Raw genomic sequence first — 20,000 nt, forward strand, 5'->3', positions numbered from 1 at the left:
TTGGGGGGTTATGAATTATGCTGTGTATAGATTCCTCTATCCAGGTTATATAAGACCGGGGGGAGGAGTGAGGGGGGTCCATACGGGCATGAGATGAGCGGATTCCGGTTGCAGCACCGCGGGTGGTTGGGGCAGGGGGGGCAGGGGGGGTAGGGGGGGCGGGGGGCGGGTCCCCCACATCCAGAGGGGGGTCACTCAGCCCTCACTTGTTAACTAGGAGATGCTAACGACTCTCCGCTTGGCCATTCTGCAACAGCACACTTCCTAAATTCTGCTGACCTCGAAACTCCCACTCACAAGTATTTGTTATTTTTTTACTGTTTTGGATTTTTATTTTACCAATTTTTATTGGGATGGATGGATGAACAGATGGATGGAAACTTGATGAATCCCTCAATATCCTGGCAAAAATATGAACACCTCGTTTTATTTCCACTCGGTTCCATACTTTTCCTTTAAATTGGCTCCATGCCGTCCTGTTCTCATCAATCACTTTAATATACCTTGCTCTATTTCTATTCTTTAGCCACAGACCGTGGTGTGGTAGGGTGGGGCGGGGTGGGGCAAGGCGGGGTGGGGCGGGGTGGGGCAAGGCGGGGTGGGGCGGGGTGGGGCAAGGCAGGGTGGGGCGGGGTGGGGCGGGGTGGGGTGGGGCGGGGTGGGGCAAGGCGGGGTGGGGCGGGGTGGGGCGGGGCGGGGTGGGGCGGGGTGGGGCGGGGCGGGGTGGGGCGGGGTGGGGCGGGGTGGGGCAAGGCGGGGTGGGGCGGGGTGGGTCAAGGCGGGGTGGGGCAGTAGATGTCACAGACCACGTGTCATCATCAGGGTACTGTGTTGCTGCTGGTGCAGGCTTTAGCAGCACTGGAGAGCTCTCTCCTTCATCAAAAGGATCTGACCATTGATGAATCAGCATTAAGGAGTGAGGAGTCATTTTTGAGAAGTGGTTTCACTTTATTGATTTTTTATATTACTGACATTTAAGAAATGTATGAGTTTCATATATATATATATATATATATATATATATATATATATATATATATATATATATATATATATATATAATCAGTAACACATTGCTAAAATAATAAATTACATCGAAATAATCCATTATAGTTACTTACTATAAATGAAATAATGTAAAATAGTGGGTAACAATAAATTGACATCAGGCCTGAATATTATTACATCTCAATTTGGGTTTCCTGTCTCAGTTATGATATCCGCTTATAATCTTAAAATATTGATGTAGCATAATGTTGTTTATGTGCAGTTTTACCCTAAAAATGTTTTACTCTATCTGTAATGAGTGTATGTCTGTATATAGAAACAGATCACCAAAATATTATATTGCATTTCTGCTCCTTGATCTTCTGCTGCAATTGTATTATTATTTGTTTGTCGTTTTGGACAAAAGTGTGTGCTGAATGAATTCTATATAAAATGTCAAAACTGAACATAAAGAGTAAATCCTGTGAAAACAAGTCAGTGACCGAATATACATTCCCTCTCAACTTGGCAAATTCCGGGTGTTAAAAAAAAATATATGTTGTAATTTTCTTTAAGATGAAAATACACGTTTTTCAGTGTAATCAAATGAAAGCGTTTCTGTAATTAAATAGAAGAATGTATGACGAGAGAGAAGAACTTGAAACATACAGGGGAAATTCGTCTGGTTGAAAATAAGAAATAATATGTTGAAAAGTGGCTAATGAAAGGTTGGGTTATATTCACGTCTGTGAGTGTGAAATCTTTCTAATTAGCTGTGTGTGTGTGTGTGTTTGTGTGTGTGCGCGCGTGTGTGTGTGTGTGTGTGCGCCCGCGCGCGCGCGTGTCTTAGCTTTCCGCTATACTCTGGAATGCAGCCAGTCGCGGCTCTTTTGAATCCACACTCGGTTCCAAATCCAAACCCCTTTGATCTTTTTCGCTGTCTCCCTCTACCCGGAAGAGAACCCTTGCATTGGCTCTCAGCTGAGATGAACGCACACGTGGAAATGTTGGCCCGGCTCCCGACTCATACCAAATTTAGTCATACAAAGGCAAAGGAGCGCGAGGGGGGGGGGACGACCGGGGATGAAAGAGCCAGCCGCGAGAAGATCAAAGGCAACCGCGGCTCCGCCCGCCTAACCCCACCTCCGCGCCTTATAAAGGTCTGCCTCCCACTCCAAACCGATTCTCACGCAATCCCTCCTCAGCCTGCGCAGAAGAAACACTGCTTCTGTTTTCCTTCCTTCGTCTATTTTGTGTGTGTGTGTGTGTGTGGGAGGGGGTTCTTATGAAACATTTCCGACTAGGAGGACATAGTGTTTATTTATTTGCAATCTTATTCACTTATTTCGAAAGAAATGTTCAATATAGTTCTACAGTAAAACAGGCCGCAGCGCAAGCTGGCTGAAAAAACTGAGATTTCAAAAAATGAGAAAACAGCTTGCTGGACATTTAAACGTTCGTGACTGCACTGCTGTAAATTGTAGCTAGATAAATGCCTTGTGTTTTAGTCTGCAATAAATGTGTTTCTATTTAAAGCCGTCTCCATTCGTTTCTCAAATGACTAGAGAAATAAAAATCTCTGTGATCACATTACACACACTCCAAGCTCGTCATAAATCGTCGTAAACAAATACAATTTCACACAGACAATAATAATACTTCTGGCTTCTACATAATAATTAAAAATAAATACAAATAAATATTAAGTTACTGAAGAACGACTAGGCTCTCTATTTTCCTAAGAAAAACAGTTGCGTAAAAAAACCGACTGTCAAACACAACCATGAAGTGTTCAAGTAACCTAATTGGAACAGTATCAGACAACATTAAACCATCATTTACCTGAATTAGCCTTTTTGTCTATTGCGCACGCCTCTCCGACATCCCAGGCTATCAAGATAGGAAACTCACTAAGTAACTTTAACACAAAATATTTTAATAACTTCTTGTGACATTGTATTAATTGTTTGCTTGCTAAGCCAGTAGCCCGCAAGCTATTCGAGGGGATTATACATTTAAATTTTAGGTACAATGTGGGCTCTTTCATGCATTGAAAATATTTGTGTGTCTCTCTCTCAAAAAATAAAATAGAAATCTATTTAGGCCTTTAAAGTTGGGATGGACATTGCATTTATTTGATAGTCGTATTTACTGTGTATCAACGAGTGTATTATCTCACAATACAAGAGATTTATTTGCCTGGTGTTAGCGTTAAACTCCTCGCACCAATTTGGATTCACGGATGCCTAAAGGTAAACTATACACTTCAGCTTCAGCTTTCTCGTTATTGTTTTTACATCATAGTATAGTGAGTCTGTCATTCTCATCCTGGTTCCCCTCCGCCCCTCAGTCCTCTTCTCTGTCTACCCATTTGTTGTGAGCGTTGTATAAATCTCTCTACTCTACTCTACTCTCTCTCTCTCTCTCTCTCTCTCTCTCTCTCTCTCTCTCTCTCTCTCTCTCTCTCTCTCTCTCTCAGGAGTGTCAATCGGTGCTGTGTCAATCAGAGAGTCGGCTTCCCTTTCATCTCTTCCCCACAGTCGCACAGAGAGAGGGAAGGAAAAGAGAGAGGAGGGGGAGGTGGTGAGTAGGAGAGCGAGAGAAAGAGAGCGAGAGCTACATTACTAACACACATACACACTCTCAACATTACTCACGGAGCAGTGCTCCAGTTTGGAAGTCGGTTTTTGGACGGTGCGTCGATATCGGGTTCCTCTATCGTTTTTTAAGTAGTTGTATGACTTTTGATTCAGTTATCCATAATGTTTTCCTTTGTTGTAGGATTACTGCCGTGATATTGGTTTATTGACAGTGGAAACTCTTTGCTTGTTGCCATTCTACATGGTAAGAGAATAACACAACGTTGTAAGATTTTTCCTTTTTATTTTTGTATTAAATTGTTCTTTTTTATTTTTGCCAAACTTCACGAAAGGACAGAACATTTCTGTGAATAACTGACAGAGGAATTACGATCCTCAAATATTTTCCTTCACGCACTTTTGTTTTAATTTTTTAATTCACTCATCGGACTCAAAGGAGCACCCCAGTGCGTGTTCCTTCATCCTCCTCCGTCAGAACGCCTGAAGAACCCGACCCTTGTGACATGGTTTCAACTTCTGACAATCTGAAGAAATAAACTGCCTGGCGCCGCTGATTGAGCGTCCGCTACAAAGGCCTACCTGGAACACCCCCACCTTTTAGGGGGGATTTAGATAGCGAATCGTTGTGAGAACCCACGATAGCCTGTCTCCGAAACAACGCCAAAGCACATAACTCCCCTTCCTTTAGCCAAAACACAAACGGCGTGTCTGCACGCCGCTTGCTCGCGCTACGTTTCAAGTGAAGAGATTGTTGCCGCTTTCCACGGGACGTTTTCCGGTTTCGGTTTGGGGAGATTTTGACCGTTCTTGATCCTTTCAATTCGGACAGAGCTGGTGCTTTTGGGGGTAAATCAAAATGCCACAGTTAGCAGGCGGTGGGGGCGGTGACCCGGAGCTCTGCGCCATAGACGAAATGATTCCCTTCAAAGACGAGGGAGACCCACAGAAAGAGCAGATATTCGCAGAACTCAGTCACTCGGAGGAAGAGGGGGACTTGGCTGACATAAAATCCTCACTAGTAAACGAGTCAGAGACGAGTCCGAACAGCAACAGTCATGATGTAAGTATTTAGTGTTTTTCTTTCAGAGGATTTGATATTTTGCCAAATTTGCTCTTCCACAAATACTTTCCATACTGTCCAACACTCCATTACTACAATTTTACTGTTATTATGGTAACTTCAGCAATTAGATTCGAAAACAGCTCAATATTCAGCAAAAATAGGCTACTTTAAACGACCTATTTCAGGGGTTACTCGTTATTTCAAGCAAGTTGATTAGTTACCTAGGTAGGTCCTATTATATGACTACTTCGATCCTCATAATTCCCGTGTTTTTCTTGTCGGCTTGTGTGTGATCAGCTGTAAGCAGGCTCATAAACAAGACTAATGCACGTGGCTTCAGAGCAGTTGAAAGCTTTCTCAAACGCCTATAAACATCAAGGTCAATTCACGCTGTTAGATATCTAGTAATATTCCTGAAGAATTCCTGTTTTTAATGAACAGTTAAATAGAAAATCAATTTGAATCCAGCTCACTATCGATTACATCTGTGTTTCAGTCAACAATATAATTCAATACTGATGCGTAGGCTATTAGGCCTATAGATTACCATGATTACGATTAACAAAAGATTGCAGTTTATTTAATTGTTTTTATAGTAAAAAAAGAAAAGAAAAATAATCTCAAAATAAATGTCAGATTTACAAATGTTATGTATGAATAATATTAAATGACATTGGTAAAGGATGACGTGGTAGGCTCTGACATGCTTGCACTTCCCAACCCGGCTGCTTCATCTCTAAAAACAAGAGGGTATCATGTTTTAAATGTAGAGATTCATAAAAAAAAATTAAAAATCATTTAGCACCCAAAAATGATACATAAAAAAATATATATATATGATTTTCTAATAATTATTTCGATTGTTTGACCACCAAATCCATTTCTATCTTCTGCTCACAATTTTCTTTGTGACTATTATTATTTTCAGTTCCAGTTGGATCTCGTGATTATATGAGTGGAATATAGAAGAGTCTCAATATTCCCCATTCTTCCCCTAACTAAATATCCTTGCTTTAGGGCAGTCAGTGAAATTACACATTTCTCCTGTTCTACCTGTTCGTCTATCAGCTCAAACAGCTGTTGTTGACATGAGTGGAGAATCCTGTGTTAGAGAGCACACACACACACACACACACACACACACACACAGAGGCACGTTGTGTTGAAGACGGTAACAGGCCCACAGTTAGCTGCGCTGCCCGTCATTAAACCGAAGCTAATGGAATTCCAGCTACTTCCAGGCCAGAGCACAGGCAGACAAGGGCCCAGGCCGTAGTCACGACGACGGGGGCCTCGGAGTTAATAGGGAATGAGGCGAGGTTCCCTCTTCTCTGCCGGGAGCCACCCTGAGGGAGGGGGGGAGAAGCCCCCCTCACAGGGAGAAGGTCTCCTTTACCAAGTCTCATTCTAAAACCAAGAGGGAAACACATGTAGAGAGAGGGAGGGAGAGATTGTTTTGGGAAAGGGGTGGGAGGGGGGTTAATATATGAAAATAAGAGGCATGTAGCCAACACTAATGCAAGGTGTGTATATAAGTGTGTGTGTGAGAGAGTGTGTGAGGATGTGAGTGTGTGTGTGTGTGTGTGAGAGAGCTGGGCTGTAGAGGAGGCGGTGGAGATGGGATGAGCAGGACGCCAAACAAGTTAATTTGTAATCTCCTTAAGGACATGTAGCCTGATGATGGGCGCTTTGCGGGGGAACGCAAACCTCTCGCTAACCTCTCGCTAACCTCTCGCTAACCTCTCGCTAACCTCTCGCTAACTTCCTTCACCATGTGTGTGTGTGTCAGCACGTGTCCGTGTTTTTGTGTGTGTGTGTGCATCTGAATGTAATGCAAGGGAACAGCACAGGCCCCAAAGTGTGTGTGTGTGTGTGTGCATGTGGGCAAGCGTAAGAGCATGTGTGCATTCACATCTCCGCTTGCAGCCTTAAAGGCCTTCAATATTGATTGACCCCTAGTTCTCTCAATTCTTCCAGGCAACAAGACAGTCCCAAATATCCCAAGACTCATACCATGAAAAGCACAGAGACCTTGACGACGGTAAGTAGAGCTCAGATCATCATCCACTCCAAACACATGGCCGTATGATCTACCTCAATCCCATGAACACCACACTCCCTGTGAGAGCCCTGTTGACTCAATACTCCACTTGGTTAAATCCTGGCCCACTTCTGATGGGATGGGTAAATTGTGAAGGGAGAGAGGATGGGAGGGAGGGAGGGAGGGAGGGAGGGAGGGAGGGAGGGAGAAAGGGAGGGAGGGAGGGAGGGAGAAAGGGAGGGAGGGAGGGAGGGAGGGAGGGAGGGAGGGAGAAAGGGAGGGAGGGAGAAAGGGAGGGAGGGAGGGAGGGAGGGAGGGAGGGAGAAAGGGAGGGAGGGAGAAAGGGAGGGAGGGAGGGAGGGAGGGAGAAAGGGAGGGAGGGAGGGAGGGAGAAAGGGAGGGAGGGAACCACGGAGGGAACCAAAAGGACAATTCGTTTTAGGAAGGAAAGGGGAAGGGAAAAACAGATAGCATGAAAGAAAAGAGGAATCCGATGAACTCAGAGGACGGGAAAGCAATAGAGCGAAGGAGTCAGTCGAGGGGATGGGAAAGAGGTGAGGGAGGAGGGGAAGAGAGGAGAGAGAGAGCGATGAAGCGTCCATCTTCCCAGTGTCTGTCAGTCACAGGGTCAGACCTCGTCTTACTGAGCAAGCGTCATGGCGTGCGCTCATCTCATCTCAGAACCTGCTCATCTCATCTCAGAACCTGCTCATCTCATCTCAGAACCTGGTCCTAATCTCATCTCAGAGCCTCCTCATCTCATCTCAGAACCTGGTCCTAATCTCATCTCAGAACCTCCTCATCTCATCTCAGAACCTAGTGCTAAACTCATCTCAGAACCTGGTCCTAATCTCATCTCAGAACCTGGTCCTAATCTCAGAACCTGGTCCTAATCTCATCTCAGAACCTGCTCATCATTCCTTGCGGCAGCTCTCATCTCCTTAACTCTTTGTTCATACAGCTCCTGTCGAAAGTTTGGAAAGTCTTTTGTTTTTGAGACACATGCATGTTCCTGTTGTTTATACAAACAACAACCATAACGGTACGAAGATATGCTTTGACCAAAATGTACAGATATATAGTAGGTACAAAAAGCAAAATTTTCATCAAACTGTCATCTTAGGCGATATTTGTAGAACATGCCAACTCATTATATACATGTAGGTTAAATGCCCTACAGACCGTGATTGAATTGAATTGATTCAAAACAATGAAAAAAATATTGTTGTCCTAAATTAAAATATTTATATTTGTATTACATTTTCATTGGATTGTATATATTATTTTTTTGCAATGAAATGAAAAGCAATTATTATTTTCTAAAACAAAATATAGTGTATAGTTTCCTTTTAAAAGTTTTGTAATTATAGCTGGGGAACATGCTCTTAAATCACAGGAGGTGACTTTTTAATATGAGTCATGGCCCTCACCCATGTAGACACACACACACACACACACACTGATGGTATTGTCGCGGTCAACATGTTGCTGCCGCACCAAGGTTTATTTGATCTCTTTGTCTGTCTAGATATGTTTTGCCCCGGTACACACACACACACACACCAACATGAACACACACACACACCAACATGAACACACACACACACCGACATGATCACACACACGCAGCTATGGTGCTCTTGGTCACAATTGGAGTCTTGGAGTGTGTTTGCTCTTTGTTCCTCTCTTGTCTTGAATAGAACCCTCAAACCAAACACTCCCTCTCAAGCCCCATGTAGCCATCAGTCACACACACACGCACACACAGGCACACACACACACAGGCACACACACAGGCACACACACACACAGGCACACACACAGGCACACACACACACACACACGCACACACACACAGGCACACACACAGGCACACACACACACAGACACACGCACAAAGGCACACAGACACACACACTTTACTTTCTCTCGATCTTGTGTACTCTCTTGCTCTTTTTGTCTGTTTTACAATCCACCCCCCCACACTCCCCACAGACCCCCCTCTTTCCACTGTATCGTCTGCCGTGTGTCGTTTCTATTCAGGCAGGGGCCCGCCCCCCCAGCGACAAGGCCCCCTCGTGCAGGTGGGAGGCGTGAGGACAGGAGGGGAGGGAGTGAGTGTAGGGGGGGGGTGGCTGTCCCGCCTTCCCCCCTTATGGGACACACTCCCCTAATTGGCGCTAATTGGCACAGAGGGACATTATTGTCCCCTGAACATAATAGGACCCTCACCAGCTTCCAGACAAAGGCAGTGTGGTCCCAACAGAGCGATGGGGTCAAAGCCATCAACAGCGATATCATGAGGCCTGTCAACAAAGGCCGGGTGCAGTTTGGTCGCTGACGCTGTCGCTAGAAGGCCGAGTCGTCTTGCAGGTCCTCGATTGGCCGACGATCGCGATGTTACCATGGCGCCTTGTCCCTCTTTTCTTACCGAGCGTTCATGTTTGAAACTATGTTTAGACATGTCTATGTTTGAGTATGTTTAACCCTGTCTAACCCTATGTCTAACTGTATTTAGTTGATTGTTTTTATGTTGTTTTGTTTTAGTCTTGTTGAATTGCAGTCCAAAACTTTTCACATTAGAAGCTTTGTCCAACAAAATATGGGAAGATATTTATTTTGTTGTTATAAAACGACTAGTTTCTAGAGGATTTGTGTTCTCAGAGACGCTGAAGTAGATGCAAATTAACCCCCAAAACATGTGATCGCCAAACTGACGTTGTTTGTTTGTGTGGTTGGCAGGGAAACACCAGGACATGTACAGTAAGGGCCATCCGTATCAGGGTTACCCTGGTTACATCATGATGACCAACATGAGCAACGACTCGTACATGAACAACGGCTCGCTGTCGCCGCCCATGCCCCGCACGGTGAGTACCTCCTCTAATCACGACGCCCCGCTCACCTGTTCATCAATGTGTCGTGGCTTTTTCTGGCCTGTACTTGTGTGTCGATTCGATGAATGGCGATGAATCATAGTGAGGTTTGACCTATCTTGACCCACGTTGGACTCAGGCTCTAGATTAATAATTTTTTCTCTCAAAAGTCTTGCCGGTCTCTCCTGTCAAAGTCTTGTTCACTTGACGCTTATTAAGCTCTTCCAAGCACACGATGTAGCGGAACCAAATGTTACTGAGTCGTCCTGGTCATCATCTCATTGATCCTTCTTTCTACATGTGTTATACTGTGTTTCGGTCGCTATGTACTTCTGATTTTGAAGTCCCTAACCCTAATTTAAATCACCAGACTATAGCTAACTGCTAACAGCGAGCCGCAAGCTCTAACCTCAAACAGCCAACCACTTGCAGCTAGCAGATAACGACGTATCTCAACGGTGTTTTGATCCGTTCCCCTTGGCGACCACGCAGCCAAATTCCTGCCATATTTTCCAGCAGATTAGCGATACTAGCGTTTGCATAGTTTATGATCTCGTTAGAATCTTAAACGACAGCCCGTGTCCATTACTACGGTAAGCCCTCCAATTACAGCAGAGGGCAGGGTGGGTGTGTTGGGGGGGGGGGGGGTGATGTATGGCAGTGAGCAACAAATGAAGTGGAAATGAATGTTTACCTGAATTCCTTCTATAGGGATTTTTGCGGTATCGGTTTTATGCACAATCTGTATTTTTTAAGTATTTGTTCATGTTTATTTTGATGTTTATTGACTTTTCACTTTGTCAATATTCTTGTGCGTATTGGTGATGTTTATGTATGTGTTGTACAACCTATTGGACGCCTACATTTACCTCAGGATCAATAAAGTATCTATATCAATCTATCTGTCTATGATCGGAGAGGGTTGCCACAGATAGAGGGGTGTGTGTATGTGTGGGTGTGTGTGTGTTTATGTGTGGGTGTGTATGTGTGGGGGTTTGTGTGTGTGCGGGTGTGTGTGTGTGTAGTGGGTGTGTGTGTGTGTAGTGGGTAGTGATCATGGTAACCCTCTCAGATCTGGAGGAGCGTGTGACAGGGGTTAGGGGAGGCAGAGCAGGGTCGTCTGCCGTATGGCGTAACGGCATTAACTTAGAGGCCGTCTGCGGGTCCTCTTCCTGTGTGCGTGTGTGTGTGTGTGTGTGTGTGTGTTGGTCTGTCCTGGTTTCTGTGAATGTTTTCCCTGACGAGTGAGACAGACGTAGATCCCCAGCAGTTGTCCCCATTTTAATCCTGTTTGGTTGGAGTGTGTGTGTGTTAGTATGTGTGTGTGTGTGTGTGTGTGTTGGATGGGGGGGGCACCAGTCTCAGCCTGGCTATGGCTCGGTGCCTCACAAAGCTGCACCCTGCTAACAAGGAGACGAGAGGACACACACACACACACTCTCACACACACATTGTTTGAGGAGACCAAAGACTTATCGCTCTTGTGCACTGTGTGGTACCGACTCGACCCGACTATACTCACAGTTTTTGGTTGTCAATCTGGCAAATCTGGTAGCCAGAACCTGGTACCTCATTAGGTTCTTGGTGCCACCTCCATCAAGGTTCCAAGTGAGCTGAGCTGGTACCAACCGGTGACATGTAAACACTGCAGAAGACTATACTGGTCGGAGAGAATCGCAACCCCACATTTTAAATAGTCAAAATACTAGCTGCTTATAACAACGGCTATTTTTAGTTTTATTCACTGGATTGCTGAACTGAATGGCAACAATGCCTGCTGAGATTCCGTGGTAAAACTCCATTACATCTGCGCGTAGTTTACGGTAGTTTCATCAGAGTGAACATGTATGTTTGTGTGTGTATCTTTGTGTGTGCATTTGTGTGACTGTGTGTGTGTGTGTGTGCACATGGTGTGAATCTGCTACCAGAGGCAGATGTGTTATGGTAAAGGGCCAAAGCCACATGCTGTGTTTAAAGGAACCTCCGCCACACGCAACTCCCTCTCTGGATGATGTCAGGATTGCATCTCTGATTCCTGGTAGCTCAAGCAATGTTGTTTGGAAACAAGACTGACCTCATTGTGGAGCGTTAACTAACTCTCCCGTGCTCACAGACTATGTCCATTAAGTACAGTTGGCTGAAGCGATGGATTTGTTTTTTGCGCTGTGATAAAAAACATATATCACCGCCAGTTTTTCTGATGTGTTTTATCGTATCTGGCGTCCGACCGTTCAGGCTAACTTTAAGACGTGTCAGGCGGTGAGCCGACCTTGGTTTATTGGAGGAAATGACTCGGCGATGGAGATGAATTAAGACCCCGGCAGTTAGGCGTCTCTCCCCCTGCCAGATCCTTTTAAAACTCAGACTTTTATTTTTATATAGTTTTTCTTTCATTTCAGTTCATTCACTCCGGCTGGCTTTAGTTTCTCCACCCCACCCCCCCCCTTCCTCCCCCACTACCCCCTTCTCGCCACCTACCCCCCCCCCCCCCCCCCCCCTCTATAATTTTCCTATTTTCCTCACCCCTGTCTTCAATAAAACGGTAGTCGTTTCATATAAGCTTCTCTCACTTAACGATGAAAAAAACTCTGACGGAGCCCTTGAAGAATCACGCTTCTGTCCCATTGGCCGGCCTCATACACTGTTACCCTCATTCTTCTCTCCCATTGGCTGTCTTTGTACACTGCTACTCTTTTTTGCCCCTCCCATTGGCTGTCCTTATACACTGCTACCCTCACCCCTTTCTCCCATTGGCTGTCTTCGTACATTGCTACGGCTGCCGCTGGCTAACCCAGCCACACTATCTGCAGGCCTGGGATTGGTTTTCAGCAAGATCAAAGGAACTCTCAGCCCTCCTCCCCCTCCTTCCCCTCCCTCCCTCCCCTCCCTCCCCTCCTCCACCATCCCTCGCTCCCTCCCCTCCCTCCCTCCCCTCCTCCACCATCCCTCGCTCCCTCCCTCTCTTCCTTCATCTCTAAGCAGTCTAGATTGATTTCCATTGACCATGGCATTCCAGTGTGGGCGGACCTGGCTTGATGGAGCTGTAGGGAGTTCCTGATTGTCAGCAGATTTTAAGGAGGGGTGGTGTGTGTTGGGGGGTGGGTTGGAGCTAGCAAACTAGCTTAGCTTAGCCAATGTGCTTCAGGAGCAAAGGGGTGTGAATGGCAAGCCAACTAGCGTAGCTTAGCTTAGTGTATTTCTTTCCCTTTGGGGAATAATAAAGTACACAACAATACCACTACTACTTACTACTATCACTACTACTTATTACAACCACTACTACTTACTACTATCACTACTACTTATTACAACCACTACTACTTATTACTATCACTACTACATACTACTATCACTACTACTTACTACTATCACTACTACTTACTACTATCACTACTACTTATTACAACCACTACTACTTACTACTATCACTACTACTTACTACTATCACTACTACTTACTACTATCACTACTACTTACTACTATCACTACTACTGGCAAAGAGGTGTACATGTCAAGCCAGTTAGCTTAGCTTAGTGTCTTTGTTTTTGTTGGAGTTGTGTGCTGTGAATGAGCAATCACATGTTCTTTGTTGGAGTGGACTTAATTAAACCTACGTTTAATTAGTACATTAGAAGGAGCTTGTCTTTTTAATGTACAGTGGAACAAGTCCTGCTGAACACAGACTGATAGGTGCTGGGCTGGTTGACTGGCCAGGTGATTTAAATCCAGTGTTCCTGGTTGGTGTTTGAAAGCCCATGCAAGTGATCCTTTAAACTGAACGCCTGCATTACTAATGAAAGGAGAGGGGGCGAACGAGGATTGAGTGAATGAAAGAGTGATTAAGGGAATGAATGAGCGCAGGAGAGGACTGGAGAGCAGAGAGGGGTTCCTCCTGGTTGATGTGGTTTTGGTTCTTACAGAAGAACCACATGAAAGGAACCGTGTCTGGCTGTGGAAGCAGTCCAACAGCAGCCCAGTGTGGGAGGAAATATGAGGTGTTCTTCAAAGTAGTTAGGCTAGTAATTCCTATCGATTTTTATGTTTTTTAGCCGTTTTGAAGTGGCTTTAAAGGGTATATATATATATATATATATATATATATATATATATATGTTCTTGTGTGTGTGTTCCCATCTTCAGTGATGGGGTCGTGTGAGGTATTTAACTTTGGCATATTGGATTATTTAAAAGTGTGTGTGTGTGTGCTTCTCACAGTTCCAGTTCTGACTGCCGCAAGGCCGGGGTGTAGAAGAAGGCACTACTTTGTCCAGAGAGACATGGCGTTGTGTTCTTCCTCTGTTTGGTGCGTGTCTGAATCACCAACTCTTCATATCAACAACCAACAACTGCTCATTATGTTTTTGTTGCTGGGCTTTTCCCTCTTCGCCGCGAACAAAATGCACATTTTTGCAAACCTAGAACCAAACAAAGACCCTGCGCCCAGGACTATAAGTAAAGAAACATAGCTCTCCAGTTTGTTGGATTGCATTTCCCAAGTGCAACTAAACTACACTTAAAGTACACTTGAAAAGTAAAAGTACAAGCATACTAACATATGAGTTACATATGTAGGTCAATAAGTACAGTCTGTGACTATACAGAATATGTTTACTTTAAATACATGTCCAAACTGTGTATAAAAAGATAAATGTAATGGAAATGAAATGTAGCTCTAATTTAATACATTTCAACTAGATGTACTCTTGTTCATCTTGGGTTTCCTTTTGAGATCCTGTAGTCCTTACGAAGCAGGGAAGGAGATGTTCCAGAGCTCCCAGCCTCGTGGGGTGGTAGAGGTGAGGCTGGTGGGGTGAGGCTGGTGAGGGTGGTAGGGTGAGGCTTGTGGGGTGAGGCTGGTGAGGCTGGTGGGGTGAGGCTGGAGAGGGTGGTAGGGTAAGGCTGGTGAGGCTGGTAGGGTGAGGCTGGTGAGGGTGGTAGGGTGAGGCTGGTGGGGTGAGGCTAGTGAGGCTGGTAGGGTGAGGCTGGTGGGGGTGGTAGAGGTGAGGCTGGTAGGGTGAGGCTGGTGAGGCTGGTAGGGTGAGGCTGGTGGGGGTGGTAGAGGTGAGGCTGGCAGGGTGAGGCTGGTGGGGTTGGTAGAGGTGAGGCTGGTAGGGTGAGGCTGGTAGGTTGAGGCTGGTAGGTTGAGGCTGGTGGGATGATGTCATTCCCTGTTCTGACTTCTGTAGTGACATCTCTCTGACCGCAGTGAGTCTGCCTGCTCAGACTGTTCCTCCACCTCCAGGTCCCACACGACAGCGTGAGATAGAGATGGAACTGTCACAGACGATTCAAGCAATTTTTTGGCAGCGTGTGTGTCTGTGGGGGTGATGGGGTAAGCTAAACATACTGTTGGAGATTGACCAAGAAGAGTGTCTAAAAGTTCTAGATTATGATTATAGTATGATCAATTTGCAGATTGGGAGAGACCCCTCCTCCATCCTTCCTCCTCCAACCTCTCCACGACTCTCTCTCCCGTCCGTTTGACCTTACCTCTCCTCCCCTTGCTGGTCCTGGTGGCGTGAGAGGATGAGGGGAGGGGGGAGGGGGGACCAAGCTGCTCTTTGATGTTGGAGGGGAACGTGACGGATCCGCTTGTTGCCCTGGCGCCTCACGCCGTGGAATCACTAACCCGGGGGGGTTAGGGGGGTTACCTAACGGGATTTACTAGCAGTGCTCCTTGCCTCTCCACCTCCCTCTCTCTCTCTCTCTCTCTCTCTCTCTCTCTCTCTCTCTCTCTCCATGCATCTCTTCTTCTTTCCTTCCTTCCTTCCCTCTCTCCCTCCCTCCCTCCCCCTTCCTAGCTCCCTCCATCCATCTCTTCTTCTCTACCTCCCTCGCTCCATCCATCCCTCCCTCCCTCCACCCATCTCTTTCTCCTTCAATCCCTCTCCCCCCTGCTCCACTATGCGTCGTGAACCCCACCACCGTAGAGGGAAACCGGTTAAAAGTAATACATTTCCCAGCAGTCCTCCGTGTCCGCTCTCATTGTCAGCAAGGGGGCCGTGCGGCGCCATGTGTAGTTCTTTATGTATCCCTGTCTGTGGGGCGCGAAGGCCAGCCTGAGAGGGTGTGTTGGATGTAGCGTCCTGGTTCCAGACACAGCTGGAGACCATATGGATAGCTGTGGGACTCCTCTGAATTGGCCTGTCAAGTTCAGGATGTGTCTGTCATTTCGTAGGCAAACATTGGTTTTCGGAGCGATAGATTAGATTTTTGGTTTGGTGGTATGTGTTGTTGCGTGTGAGTGTTCTGCTTCTCAAAAGCTAAATCTCAGAATCAACCGTGTATTGATGTTTGCTATGAACGAGTGTGTCTTTATGAGCTTGTACAAGTGTGTATGTGAGTGAGTGAGTGTGTTTGTGAGTGAGTGAGTGAGTGTGTGTGTTTGTGAGTGAGTGAGCGTGTGTGTTTGTGAGTGAGTGAGTGAGTGCATGTGTGTGTGTGAGACCTCACACGCAGATCCGTGACCTCACTCTCTTTGAAGTTGCTTGGGGCCTTAAACAGAGAGCCCCTGACACCAGTGTAGCCTGCAGACACTGTACTGCAGACACTGTACTGCAGACACTGCAGACACTGCAGACACTGCAGACACTGCACTGCAGACACTGCAGACACTGCAGACACTACAGACACTGCACTGCAGACACTGCAGACACTGCACTGCTGACACTGCACTGCAGACACTGCAGACACTGCAGACACTGCACTGCAGACACTGCACTGCAGACACTACAGACACTGCAGACACTGCACTGCAGACACTGCAGACACTGTACTGCAGACACTGCACTGCAGACACTGTACTGCAGACACTGTACTGCAGACACTGCAGACACTGTACTGCAGACACTGCACTGCAGACACTACAGACACTGCACTGCAGACACTGCACTGCAGACACTACAGACACTGCACTGCAGACACTGTACTGCAGACACTGCACTGCAGACACTACAGACACTGCACTGCAGACACTGTACTGCAGACACTACAGACACTGCACTGCAGACACTGCACTGCAGACACTGCAGACACTGCAGACACTGTACTGCAGACACTGCACTGCAGACACTGTACTGCAGACACTGTACTGCAGACACTGCAGACACTGCAGACACTGTACTGCAGACACTGCACTGCAGACACTACAGACACTGCACTGCAGACACTGCACTGCAGACACTGTACTGCAGACACTACAGACACTGCACTGCAGACACTGAAGACACAGCAGACACTGTACAGCAGACACTGCACTGCAGACACTGTACTGCAGACACTGCAGACACTGCACTGCAGACACTGTACTGCAGACACTGCAGACACTGTACTGCGGACACTGTACTGCAGACACTGCACTGCAGACACTGCAGACACTGCACTGCAGACACTGTACTGCAGACACTGCAGACACTGTACTGCGGACACTGTACTGCAGACACTGCACTGCAGGCATGGCCTGACATGTTTCAGCCACATGCTCCGCCACGCCTCCATGTGGAAGCGATCACCTTATCAAGCTCTTTCATCCTGCTCGGAGGGGGAACCCGGCCCCCTTTCTGTCTTTCTTTGTGGCTGTGTAAGATGAGAGCAAACTGATGCTTGGAGGTATGTGGAGGAGGGAGAGAGGCGTTTGGTGGATGTGGGGGTTTAAAAGCGGTTGGTGGTGTGTGCTGGTGGCATTTTGGGGGGGATGGTTTATGACTTTTATGGTAATCAGACTAATACTGGAACAGAGTTGGACATGGTGGGTGAGTAGGGCGGTGGGGGGTGAGGGGGTGGGGGGTGAGGGGGTGGGGGGTGGGGGGTGAGGGGGTGGGGGGTGAGGGGGTGGGGGGTGGGGGGTGGTCCTAACCCAGACAGACCAGCTGTTGAGGGGTCTTCACTCCTCACCCCCGGCCTGCCAAGCTACTGGAAGACTGGGGGGAGGGGGGGAGATGGAGAGATGGACTGGAGCTGTTGTTTGATTGTGTGGGGTGGGAGGAGGGGCAGGAGGAAAGGAAAGAGGAGAAGTGAGGAAGGGTGTGAGGTAAGGAAGGAAGTAAGTAAGGAGATGGGCCATGTTTAGTCTCTGATGCTCCACAGTTGTCGTCAGTCTGTCTCGATGTTGTGACTCCCTGATCCTCCAGCAGGCCTCCCTGGTGAACGTCCTTTTAACTCCCAGGCCTCCTCTAACCCCCCCTCCCCCCATCTCTGTCACACCACACACACACACCACACACACACACACCACACACACACACACACACACACACACACTGCCGCCCCCCCAGAGTGGTTCTTATTGAAGCTCCACAGTGGGGGTCCTGAGAACGGAGGAACCAGACTGGCCTCCTGCCGCACAGACGCTGATAAGAGCACCCCCCCTGCCCCCCCCCGCCCCCCCACAGCCCCCCCAGCCCCGGCCCCCCCCGCCCAGCGGCGGCCGGCTACGCCAAACCAAACAGGCCTGTTGTTCTGTAACTCCCAACATTCACACTCGCTCAACTCCGGGATGAATGGGAGACGTTTGATGTGGTGTAAGGGGAAAAACACACACACACAACTGCTGCAACCATTTATAGGCAAGGACACACACGCAACCACTCAATCAGCTCTCTCTGCACGGTCAGTGTGTTGGAAGCCGAACGTGTCGTGATTGATCAGTTGAAAGTTTTTTAGACGATGAACCTTCATTTAGGCTGAAGTGAAGTTGAGTCCAGCCCCTTAGTCCGTCACAGAGACCCGATACCATCTGGAACACCAGCCTGCTGAGGAACACGGAATAGCCTCTGACACACATAGCCTCAAACAATACTTATACACTCTGATAGTAATGATTCTATAGCCTCAAACAATACTTATACACTCTGATAGTAATGATTGTATAGCCTCAAACAATACTTACACACTCTGATAGTAATGATTCTATAGCCTCAAACAATACTTATACACTCTGATAGTAATGATTCTATAGCCTCAAACAATACTTATACACTCTGATAGTAATGATTGTATAGCCTCAAACAATACTTATAAACTCTGATAGTAATTATTCTATAGCCTCAAACCGCTACTTAGTTGATAACCAGGCCTGTTAAACCTCAAACAGCGATATATACCGATAGCTTAGAACTAGTGCTGTCAAACGATTAAAATATTTAATCGCGATTAATCGCATTAATGTCATAGTTAACTCGCGATTAATCACAATTAATCGCACATTTTTATCTATTCTAAATGTCCCTGATTTCTTTTTGTCCCAATCTTTTTTCAAATTTTAATGCTCTTATCAACATAGAAAAGTGGTTCGGATTGCTTTGTGCAAATATTTTTTTTATTGAAAACAACATTGCAATCGCCTGGCTTTGACGAGGGGGCAGAGAATTCGCATCAGCTGTGTGCTTGGCCATCAAGTGGTATTTCAGACTGGACGTGCTGCGATGATAGCTCAGTTTACAACGACAAAACACACAGATCACTGGTCTTGTCAATAGAACCATTTGGCAACTTTTTAAAAGCAAACTTTCCATTCAGAATCTTATTGGCATCCATTTCGGCATCTCGCGCTCGTCATCCACTCAAAACGTAACGTTAGCCTACTACCAGAGAATGTCTAATATCCGTAAACGGGCTCTGCTACTACTCTTTAGCCAGCTCGCAAGCCAAACGAGTGTTTGGCGTGCCTGTTGTTTTGTTTCCAGTCTCGCTAGATCCGGTGTGGTGTTGTAGTTTTTCTAACGTCGGTAGTTGTTGCAACAGCATGTGAAAAAAACTACAAAGTTTGCTAGGCCAAAAAGAGAGTTAATTGCGCGATAAAATAATTGACGCCGTTAATTTGGGTTTGCGTTAACGCCGTTAATAACGCGTTAAACTGACAGCACTACTTAGAAGACTCTATAGTGATACCAAGCCATGAATGTGTGATTATAGCTTAACTCACCGACAAGTCCAGCAACAAGTCCATGTTGGATGGCTCGGCAATACCTCAGACTGGCATTTATAGTCCTTCCCAGAGAGAGAGGGAGAGAGATGTTGTATACATAGAGGGAGAGGGGGAGGAAGCGAACCCTAATTCATATAATGAAAGAACAAAAAAATATGTAAAAAATTGAGAGCGAGAGAGAAAGAAAGAAAGAGAAAAGTCTAGAAACAGCCTGGTGAGAAAGACAACTCTGATCTATGATCAACAGCAGCACTGTTCTCTCTCTCTCTCTCTCTCTCTCTCTCTCTCTCTCTCTCTCTCTCCCTCCCTCCCTCCCTCTCTCTCTCTCTCTCTCTCTCTCTCTCTCTTCTCTCTCTCTTTCTCTCTCTCTCTCTCTCTCTCTCTCTCTCTCTCTCTCTCTCTCTCTCTCTCTCTCTCTCTCTCTCTCTCTCTCTCTCTCTCTCTCTCTCTCTCTCTCTCTCTCTCTCTCTCTCTCTCTCCCTCCCTCCCTCTCCCTCTCTCTCTCTCT

At 46.5% G+C, this 20,000-nt stretch overlaps 1 protein-coding gene across 2 annotated transcripts in view; it reads left to right on the plus strand.

Moving 5' to 3' along the window:
* The first annotated feature begins 3,621 nt into the window (after nt 1-3,621).
* The window catches only part of LOC146237068 (lymphoid enhancer-binding factor 1-like), a 17,299-nt gene continuing 920 nt past the window's right edge, over nt 3,622-20,000 (plus strand). The window contains exons 1-3 of one of the 2 annotated variants that reach the window (XM_084687480.1): nt 3,622-4,647; nt 6,610-6,691; nt 9,434-9,561. In XM_084687480.1, coding sequence (XP_084543606.1) covers nt 4,444-4,647; nt 6,610-6,691; nt 9,434-9,561 — 414 coding nt within the window. In that variant the 5' untranslated portion in view covers nt 3,622-4,443. The remainder of the gene's footprint in view (nt 4,648-6,609; nt 6,692-9,433; nt 9,562-20,000) is intronic. The other variant, XM_084687481.1, reaches the window with a different exon arrangement.

The sequence above is a fragment of the Hypomesus nipponensis genome, chromosome 22 (assembly GCF_054491055.1).
Source record: "Hypomesus nipponensis isolate SF chromosome 22, ASM5449105v1, whole genome shotgun sequence".
Classification (NCBI taxonomy): Eukaryota; Metazoa; Chordata; class Actinopteri; order Osmeriformes; family Osmeridae; genus Hypomesus; species Hypomesus nipponensis.